Genomic DNA, 11,452 nt, shown 5'->3' on the forward strand with positions numbered 1-11,452 from the left:
TCAAGATTTTATTGTAAGGGCAGATCCTCTATTTATAAGATCCTCGGTCCAATCCAATTGATTTGGATTGAGTCTTAAGTTTCTACCGTGTAAAGATACCCTGCTAAGGCAGTAGGTAGAGCAATTATTATACGGGATTTGGACTTTTATCCCACAACCTTTTATCAAAATCTAGTTGTGCACAAATATAATACAACTGACTGTGGATCGTAAACCAATAGTGTCCCTTAAATTCGGTTGTTGATGAATAAGATATCCCAGGACTCAGTCGCAGCCAAGGAACTGGTTAGGGTGAATTTCAGTGCCCGGTCGTAGCCAAGTGGTGGGTATATGGTGCCTCTAAAGACCCAGTCCCAGCCGAGAGAGAAAGAGAGAAAGGAATTCTCAGGGTCCAGCTGCAGCCAAAAGAAAGATGTTCCCAGCGCCCAGTCGCAGCCAAGAGGAAAGGATGGATGTCTCCCAGGGCCCAGTCGCAACCAAGAGAGAAGTGTAATCTCAAGACCCAGTCACAGCCAGAAGATTGTGTTATGGTAGTTCTCGAGGCCCAGTAAAACCAGGAGGAAGCAGGTAAAAATGATCAGTCCCAGAGTAGATTGATGCCGATTGAGGTTCTGCGGCGACTTCTTTATCCTCTTTGTGGGTGGTGGTTCCTCTTTAGTCACGTGTCCTATCTATCGGTAATGCTGATATTCATCATCTGCTTGTTTGTATAGTAACAAAGTACTTGGCTTTATTTACAAACTTGAGCCACATATTAGATATCAGCATTACTTTGAAAACTCTTTTCTGTGGTTTGTCTTAATAATTATGTTCCTTATTTTTCCTTCTGAAAGTTCTAACTGCGTAAAACAAAATATATAAATCTGAAAAGTATTTATACGGAAAGGGGATAAGATGGTATTTTCCCTCTAGTGGCTATGTTTGTAAGCAGTAAGCAATCGTAGAAGTTAAGAAAGAAGATATCAAGGCGGAGGAACAGCACGAATGCTGGCGAATTTGCTTTACAAACAAATGTGTTTAACTAATATAAAAGAAAAATGGTAGTGTGACTATAAATTCCAGTTGATGAATACTAAAGTATTTCATAAATTAGTTTATATATGAGAAAATTCTAAGCATTACAACGAGAACCGGTGAGTGTTGTGTTGGGAACAAAGACATATATGACTCATGGCACCATAGCTAAAAGCAGTGTTTTTGAAAATAACGAAAAATATTTGCAAGTGTACTTCGGGGTAAGTTAATACAGAAAGACGTGGGGGGGAATGGTACATGTATCATCTTGCCCCATTATTATTTATATGAAGGGTAAAGGGAAGAAATACATTGACACTCTGTAAATTATATTCAGAAGAGCGTATCTAAAGTTCGGAAACTTATGCTTTTCTCCTTGAGGGCATATAACCCTGTACGCGATTTTAATAGCTAGTAAAAATGATAGAGAAAGAACTGCATCAAAGGATAAGAAGGGGAAACGCATTCTGTGGAAAAGTATCAAGAAGACATCAGCACCCAAACGTGGATATTACTGTCCAATATGTTCAGAAAAATATGTCGATCTGCCGTCCACTCATTGGATTGAGTGTTGTGACTGCAAACAGTGGTTTCATAAGAACTGAACAAATTATAAAGGCGTTAGTCCTTTTATCTGTAGTGATGAATGATATCTATAAGTGGTGAATGATTAGAAATATTAATTCGGCACACCTCAAGTTTCACCTTCCATTTAATTTTTATTTTAGTTTTATTGTTATCATTTACATTGTATATTACTTCAGAATTAGTTAATTCGCTTTTCATCAAAATTATTAGCCAACGAAGAGTATGTAATGACAGTTTTATTTTAAAGTTACAAGATTAGAAGAATAATCTGAATATAGACTATGAGTGGACTAATCCTTTTCAGGTATTTATTTTCAAATTACAAATACAGTACTGACCTAGTATTTTTTATCTGCATCGTTGAGATCTCTCAGTATAACATTTGTGTTTACCACTAATATAAATTTAAAATGTTCGATATAGGTTTATTTGTACTTTTAGATGACAAAATTATATATTATTTATATGTAAAGGAAGCATTAATATTTAACTGATTCATTTAAGTTTGCTTTATTCAATAAATTACACTAACATACAATTGCTGAGCAAAGCAACGTTTTATTATAAAACAATAAACTTATAAATGTGACAGTTTCGGATACTAACATATCCTTCAGACACTATCTAAAATCTGCCTGAAGAAGGATATGTTAGTATCCGAAACTGTCACATTTATAAGTTTATTGTTTTATAATAAAACGTTGCGTTGCTCAGCAATTGTATTTTAGTGTAAAGCATTAATATTGTATCAAGTTGCCCATATAACCTTGCCCCAATATGTGGGGTAAGATGATATTTTTAAGCTAATCATTAAAAAGAAATATTCCTCCGCAACCACTAAGGGAACATCAATATCACTTTGTTCGTTTTTACTAGAAATATCAAATATTCCTGTCTGTATAAAAAGCTGCGACTTGCGATGAATAGTACTTTCACCACGTGCTAAAAAACAAAAACAGTGTTATTTCCCTGGAATATTGAAGAATTTTGAAGTAATTTTATATGCAGATGACACTAGCGTAATTGTGGAAGGTAAAACCATAAGTGAGCTAAGAAACAACACATATAGAGTATTAGAACAAGCCAAAAAATGGTTCGAAAGTAACTGCTTATGCATAAACAACACAAAAACAAAATACCTACTATTTCACACAAAACAAAACAAAAATAAAAGAAACCAAAAATAAATTGACTGATCTAAAACTAGATTTCTCCCATGAAATTAAAATTTTAGGACTAAATATAAATGAAAATCTTACTTGGGAAACCCATGTAAAAGAAATAATAGTAAAATTAAATTTCAGACTTCATGCACTCAGGATACTAAAAGAAACATTAACACTAAAGCTTTGTTCCAAGTATACTACGGGCTTATACACCCTATACTAAATTACAGCATCATTTTCCGGGGCAAATCTTCAAGCAGCAAAGCAGTTTTCATGAAACAGAAGCACACAATATGGGTAATACTTGGTCTACACATGAGAACATCATGAAAGATAAATTTAAACAGTACTACATCCTTACCCTACCATCTTTGTATGTATACGAAACTGCAATCTATGCAGCAAAATTGAAAGATGGAACCCAAATAAGTTACGTTTATAATACCAGACAGGAAAATGAAAGAATACAATATTTTACAAAACTAACATTAGTACAGGAAGGCCCAAGCCATATGGGAGTACAAATTTACAATAAGCTGCCCAGAGAAATAAAAAATGAAGAAAATATAAATGTTTTTAAAAAGAAACTCAAGAGATTCCTGGTGCATAAAGTATATTGCAGCGTACAAGATTATCTTTGCAATAATGTGTAGTAAATAGTGTAACATGTTTCCTTTTTAAAGTGTATCAGAAACAAGAAAGAGGAATGTGTGAACCCTCCAAACACCAAATGTATCTTGGTTTCAAATGGAGTAAATAAATAAATACAAATACAAAACACCAAACTTCAAAGAGCGGGCGAAAGAGTTCAATAATGTTACTGTCAAACGGGGCAATGCTCATACACTTTTCAGTAAAAAGTTACGTAATTTCAAAATGGTTACAGCTGGGATTGCAAAGAAAATTATTTTATGTACATCCTTCCTAGATCTTCACATTAATACAAAATGGGATTAATTAGTGGTAACATATTACAGAAATAGTAATAATTAGCATAATCAGTTAAATTGCCATTATCTTGACGTAGGTGTCTGTTAGTGGGGCAATACTGACACAGCAGAAAGTACTCTTTTAGCTTATTCTGTATGTAACATGACATACTTCTGACAATTTTTTTCCTTTTACATATAGGTCGCATCAGTTGTAAAAGTGGATCCAAAAAGGTAGAGGGACAGTGGGGGACGGTACGTAGGGGCATGACGTCACGCCGTCCCCCTGCCTATCTTTGCCCATTGTATTTTTTAGGAACTGGGAGGACTCCGTACATACTTTTTGGAGGAGGGGGACGGCGTCCCCCTGTGTTCCCCCTCAATTTTATCCCTGGGTCACATGAAAAATGGAAATTGTGCAAGATAGAACTTTTATTAGGCGAATTGGGTAACAAAATAGTGTAACTGAACCAAAATACTTTCAGCATGAGAACTTATTGTACCAAAGAGCATGACAATTCTCCAAAAAATAAAATCTGACAAAAATTATACATTCAAAAAAAAAAACTTTAAACAGTGAAAAAGAAATAAAATCAAATACAACTATTTTGCTTCTGTGAATGCAGTACACATATTAATGTAATGTACTTTTGCTGTTGAGCCGTTATGTACAATACCTGTAGCATATATATATATATATATATATATATATATATATATATATATATATATATATATATATATATATATATATATATATATAGGGTGTTTCAAAACAATACCGACAACGTTTGGGAAGTGATTCATGACACCAAAATGAGACGAAAAGTATTGACCAATTTGGGTGCACAAATGCTTCCTTTTGGAGTTATAGGCTACCGAAAACATGAAAAAATGAACTTCAAAGGTGCATAGCTCCAAAACTACGGGATCAATTATAGTCAGATCAAGACTTCACTTAAGAACTAATATGTGCCCTATACAAAAATCCATGTTTCAGAACCCTAAGTTACTCACGCAACGATTTCTGTAGAGGGTGTTTGGCTATGGGCATATAATTTGAAGCACTTACCAACTACCTCTATACAAATTGTTATGAAACTCCCGCAGTATTCTGAAACATGTATTTTTGGATAGAGCAGATACTAGTTCTTAAGTGAAGCCTTGACCCGACTACGATAGGTCCTATAGTTTTGGAGCTTTAAAGTTTATTTTTTTCATGTTTTCGGCGGCCTGTAACTCCGAAAGGAAGCATTTGTTCACCCAGGTTGGTCTATACTTTTCGTCTTATCTTGGTATCAGGAATTACCTCCCAAACGTTGTCGGTGTTGTTTTGAAACACCTTATATATATATATATATATATATATATATATATATATATATATATAATAGGCAGTTCACACAGTAAGTGAAAGAAGCAGCATACCAGTGCTTGTAAAAAGTACCAATGCTTAACAGAAGCATAATTGAAACAAAATATACAGATTTGCCACAAAAACGTTGAGCTACCTATCAAAAATAATCTATTTAGTGTATGAGCATCTATTTTCTGTATGCACATTTATTTACTGTACATTCAGACCCTCAAATGAGAAGGAAAAAGACATAATAGTGTGCCTTCTGTCTAGCACAGGCTGAGGCAACAGCAGGACCACATCATCAGCGGAAACAGTATTCACCTTCTCTCGTTCTGGCCAGTAAAACATAGTACTAATCATATTTTTGCGAACAATTCTGACATCATAAAAAGAATCAACTACTTGAATTACTTGGCTAACAAAATTCTCCACTGATTTCTTTCCTAAGTATTTAACCAATAACCACTGTCCAACTTTAATGCATTACGATTTTCATGTTCATCATAAAAAATATCAATCAATACCATTTTCTACGTAAATTGTTTTGTTATGCGCCATTATCAGACACAAAATTGGGCAAGTAAATTAGCTATGAATACATTATTATTGTTCAGAATTGCCCCGCTGTTCAGCATTGCCCCATTCCGATAACATTTTGCCCCTCTTTGAATAATATTTTAGGCATTTTTAGGCAATACAATTTGTGTAACCACTACAGTAATAGTTGCAGATAGCGACACTGATACATTTCCTACAATAATCTGCCTGGAAAATATTTCTTAATTTCATTTTTCAAAAAATACAGACCTCTTAAATTGACCCACGAAAAATCCGTATGAATGTTTCATTCTTTTTATACGTTAGCATTATTCACTTCATGTTTTATAAAAATTTTCTTCACACACATCATAACTGTACTCATGATCACTTTCTTTTGAGCTCTCCAAACATTACTTTTTGTTCTTCGTTACAGAGGTCGAGATTGTTCCGGGTGAGACGAACAACAGAAAAAGAACTTGAAACTCTACTCGATGCGGTAAGTAATTCTAATATTACTTTTTATCTTGTACTATGCATCGAAACGTCTACCCAAGCGGCTTAGTATTTATATAAAAGGCCATCGCGGTGCCAGAAGGGGTGGTTGCCGTTGGAGGAGACCGTGAGTAACGAAGGATTTTATACTACAATTCATGAAGAGTCAGGATTGTCCTTTGGGTGATATTTGGACATACATTTAGATGCAACATGAGTATACAGGTTTTCTTGGCAATTCTTGGATATTTGTGGACAAATTTGTCCTGTTTTTCGTGAGGTTCAGCATTGTAACGTCCGCAATTACCAATGATGCTTTCGCGCCTTGACGAATAAAGGCATGTTATATCATCCCGGCCACAGACCACCACACCAGCAACAACAACACCTTTCGCTGGTGGAAGGGTGGTTTTGCAAGTCATCCTGGACACTATCGCGATCCAACTATTGTTCTAATCGTTTACAACTGTCGTAGTACATTCCATTTTTTTAAAATCAGAAGTGTCAGTACGATGCAGGAAACGTTACCGGTTATTCCGCCGCACTCCTCGATATGGTGATTTTATTGGTCGGGGTCAACTTACGCGGCACTCATGACTTCAACTTTTTCCTCTTATCCTGCACGTAGCTCTTAATCAACAATACGTGTTGTATCCCTAACTCGTCTACAATTGCACGTTTTCCAAAGGTCCACTTACACGTAATTCTAAGGAGCTAACCAGAACATGCTGTTGGTGAATAGCCACGGGACTTATTTTTAACAATATGTCTCTGGCACATAATTCCACAAACCAAAGACGTAATTGGGTGTTCATTCACGATTCCTGGTTCAATTGTACTGTTGATTTTGTTACAGATTGATAAATGTCATCTAAAATAGAGCATTCTAACCTTCCTTCCGTTGTCAATATTTATCGGAAATTTCTTGCTACCCAGACATCTGACGTTTTCACTCAACACGCTTGCTGTAAAAGCCCTGAATCGAAAACCTCAGTTATTATGTTATGTATTGAATCTTGCAAAACACCTTGTGTTCGTAATGGTGGTGTGAAGCTAACGCCACCGTATCGCCACTCGCAATACATTCCTGACGTCTTAATGATCCTATCCTTTCTTAGAATAAACTGAAATCTCCATCAGTTCGGAAGCTCCAATTTCACTGAAATCTGATATAGTCGAGCTGGACAGCGAAATGCCTGGACGGTGCTTAGCTTACGAGGCAAGATTTGTCTTAAATATTAATCTTTTCAGATACGTTTCCTCCACAATGGAACATTAATGGCTAAAAAGCTGGTCCGTGACCGCTCAGCACATGTTATCTGCTTGCAGAACACTCATTTTCAGCCTACACAGTCATCTCTTTTACCTCGTTAGATGATTCACAGCCATTGTAAGCACACCGATGTTTATGTTTCTGGTAGCATAACCATCGATGTTTTAAACTGCTTCCAGTCCCGACATAACACAAGTTCCTGGTTGCAAGTAGCTGCGATACGAGCTTTCTTCATCCGATTCCATCCTGTTCATGAACGATACCTCACGCGCTGGAGCTCTTTCAGCAGCCAATGTGATTCAGCTTTACAATCAACTCGAAACAACAGTCATACAGGAGGAGGTTGCCAATCCGGCCCTTTATGAACGGATTGCTGGCCAAGATGGCGACAAATGACGTGATTGAGAGTGGACTGTGCCAGATTTAGTACCTAGACATGTTCGGGAGCCTGCCAGTTGACAACTACTACGAAGTACTTTAGGAGACACTTTCGCAAGCAAAACCGTCAATGGGGCCTTTGTGTTGGTAAGTGTTTATGCATTGACCTCATTTATGTTTGCCTAGCTGCGGTATCTTCACCTGCGGTCACTTCGATGGTTAAACACTTTCCCGACGCTGTTTTACTATTCATTGACAAAAAATGTGCGCGGAAAATGAACCGTGATGTACTCTTCCCAAGAACGGTTCATTTTCATTGGCTTTTGACTATCACCACCACCAACACGGCACTCTGAGACCTGCAAGCTCAGACACCGCTCTCTGATAACTATATCGCTTCCACCTTTCTAGCGTAACTATACAGAGAAAGTGGTGTTGCCACATTGGTGACATATACGTATATCTAAACCGATCAACCGGTATAGTTATATAATAGTTCAAATTCATTGTATTTTCCTCTACTTTTTAAAAATTATTTAGTTAGCTACGCACTTCAAATGCAGTTTAACTAACCTACTTTCTTTCAATAATCTTTTACCAGGTTGGAAGAAGGAAGAATTATTTCTCAAATTTGAAACAGAATCTGATGGAAAAGCAAAAGAAGGTAAGAATACATTTATTATGATAATTTTTATTAGGAAAAAAATTGTTTTCTCATAAAATGATATTTGTAAATCTCAGACGAACAATGCACAAAGTTCAGTTTTCCACGTTTTAAAGTAATAATTTTAATACAGATCTGTTTTTGGAAGGTTCTGTCATATGAAAAGACAATGACAAAATTCGAAAATAAGTATGATAAAGAAGGAAACTGTATGTTAATCCCTGGCTGGTAGCATGCTCTTTTAATCTATCTATCTTGGAGGCGACATAGTGTGGTGAGAAACGGCCTATAAAGTAAGGGTTAATCTTGAATGATGATTTGAAGATACATGATGCTTATATTGGTCATAAGCATTTTGCTTTGAATACCCCTACCTATTATTACAATCAACGTACAAACTTTAGTCAGTGTAAGTTAAATCGGTTCGGAATAGATTGATCAGGAAATGCTAATGCTTTCTCTTTAACAGATGGGACATATTTTCAGACACCATTCCCCAAAAGCATGAACGATAGCACCCTAGTACCAGAGACAACTTGCAAACCGCTTGCTGTAACCTTGAATTGCAAGTCGACTAAGCTTGCATCCAGCTTGATTGGAAAACGTCCAAGCATGCCGCAAGCTGGATTCCAGTAACGAAGTTACATTCGGGCAACCTTGTATTCAGTGTTCCATTCAAGTTTGTTTACAAGTCATCAAGTCAATAGCCAATCAACGGCCAATGACGCTCTACAAACGCTCTACATACAAAAGATAGATTGTATGAAAGCATGCGTTTCAAGTGCAAGTGTAGGAAGCCAAAAGCCAAGCACGCTCCAACTGGCCGAAACATTTCTTACTACTAGGGCAATTATTTTACTTCAAAACTATCTACATTACGATCACTGGCATACGCTAAGTTTGGTCTTTTCCACTCGAATAACCTTGGAGAAAATAAGTACTAATATTAATGGGCGACCGCAGCTGGAGGCAAAAAAGGGCAAGTACCGGTACTTATACTGGATTTTCAAAATTGGAAGTCCATGTCAAAGCATATTAGTGCACGGCTATTCTATGCGTTCGCAACACGTTTTTTCTAGCTCATGCGTACGCTTGGAATACGCTGACCATGTATTTAAATGTGGACGGCTGATCACAATGCGCTCTAAACGCGAAAGCAATAAAAACGCGTAGAAAACGTCGGCTCGATCATATTTGGTGCGTTTTCGGAACAAAATCGTCTGCTGTTTCGGAATCAGTGAAAGATGTCTAAAGGAAGGGAAAAAAGGGAAGATGTGTTGCCAGCCAAGGGGATTTTAACAAGAAACAGCTGCTAGGAAGATGTTTTGTGTAGAGTATTGGAGCTCTGCTATTATAAAGTATGTGCGTGTATAACAAAAGAAAATTCACAAAAATACAAGAAAATTACGAAAAATTAGCTAATCACCGAAAAATCTATGTAGCACAATAGGGTTATTTCTCGAGATTCGCATGAATCAGAATAACGGTGTGGCAGTAAGGTCTGGAAACCCTGACTGGCTCACAGTATGATATATAACTCTGGCGAAAGTAAAATTACTGAGTAGTCACCTAGGGCGCGTTCGCTGCAGGGGGTAACGCATCGGAAACGCATCTTCGTATAGCCATACACTTAGATTGGCTTACACATCACTTCCTACCTTTATTGTAGTTAATAAAGTTATAAATTGTGCTTCAATAACAATCGAATTACATGTAATATTATGTCCATTAAGGTGTTCGTATTCGCGATTTTCCGTGTCTGTCGGTCTTTTGTCCCCTTGGAAGAAATCCTGCGTACATTCCTGCTCATGTATGAAAGTTTTCCATCATGACAGCTATCAGTGTGTAATGTAACTCATACCATATTTTAGAAAGTGGTTTTAACATATCTTCCCTCTTTCATTTCTAATATATTTGGTCTAGGAATTAATTCGTGCGGGTGGACAAGAGATGGCGCAACGAACGGAGCGTCCCACAGTTCCATCCCAGATAGCAGAAACAGCTTGCCACAAGCATGATATAAGCTTGTCGTGACAAGGATATAAGCTTGTCCCAAGCTTGTTACGACAAGTTTGTAAGCGTATATCAAGGCTGATTCAAGCGACGAAGTTGACAGGCGACAAGCATATTGTAGGCTTGTACTGCAAGATTGTTTCAAGCTTGTCAGTTCAAGCTTATTGCAAACTTGTTACATAAAGCATGCTATAGGCTGGTTACCTCAAGTTTATTTCAAACTTGGTACGTAATGCTTGCTCCAGGCTTGTTATCTCAAGTCTATTTCAAACTTGGGACATAATGCTTGCTACAGGCTTGTTACCTCAAGTCTATTTCAAACTTGGTACATAATGCTTGCTACAGGCTTGTCACCTCAAGCTTATTTCAAGCTGTTCACTTCAAGTTTAGCACATGCTTAATATGTCTCGTTTATTGCAAGCTTCTCAGTAAAGGTTGATACAAATTTATTTCTGCACGTGAGAAAATGATTCATTTGCTTGGCGACATGTAGAATGTTTGATCTGTAGGTTAGTATAATGTTCAATGTGTAAGTTACATAAATGATGGTGTGTATTCTTTTGCCATCTGAGGGTGTTTGGATATTGCCATCACTTTATTGGCATTCTTTTAAATATATATAGGGAAAACCATACCATACTTACTATTAATAGTAAACATAGTAGTAGGCTATGGTTTCTGCAATATTTTTAAAAGAATGCCAATAAAGTGGTGGCAATATCCAAACACCCTCAGATGGCAAAAGAACACACACCATCATTTAAGTAACTTACACACTGAACATTATACTAACCTTCACATCAAACATTATACATGACGCCAACCAGATGAATCATTTTCTCACGTGCAGAAATAAATATGTATCAAGATTGACACTACTGGACCTCACTTCAAACCTTATACAAAATTAAATCAAGCTCATATATACAACAATTCTGCAAAAATAAACGTAAAGGTGAGGACGAAAGAACTGTTAAACCTACATAAGCAATGTTCTGAAAAAGAATAGTTGTGTTCGGTCAAAATGAAAGCAAA

The 11,452-nt window shown here is 36.6% G+C and overlaps 1 protein-coding gene across 2 annotated transcripts in view; it reads left to right on the plus strand.

Moving 5' to 3' along the window:
* LOC145684629 (uncharacterized) overlaps nt 1-11,452 on the plus strand; it is a 252,013-nt gene that overhangs the window by 170,227 nt on the left and 70,334 nt on the right. For both annotated transcript variants that reach the window (XM_081757020.1, XM_081757019.1), the window contains exons 2-3: nt 6,031-6,093; nt 8,342-8,404. In XM_081757020.1, the coding sequence (XP_081613146.1) occupies nt 6,031-6,093; nt 8,342-8,404 (126 nt within the window). The remainder of the gene's footprint in view (nt 1-6,030; nt 6,094-8,341; nt 8,405-11,452) is intronic.

This window comes from Thermobia domestica, chromosome 5, assembly GCF_964235325.1.
Source record: "Thermobia domestica chromosome 5, izTheDome1.hap1.1, whole genome shotgun sequence".
Classification (NCBI taxonomy): Eukaryota; Metazoa; Arthropoda; class Insecta; order Zygentoma; family Lepismatidae; genus Thermobia; species Thermobia domestica.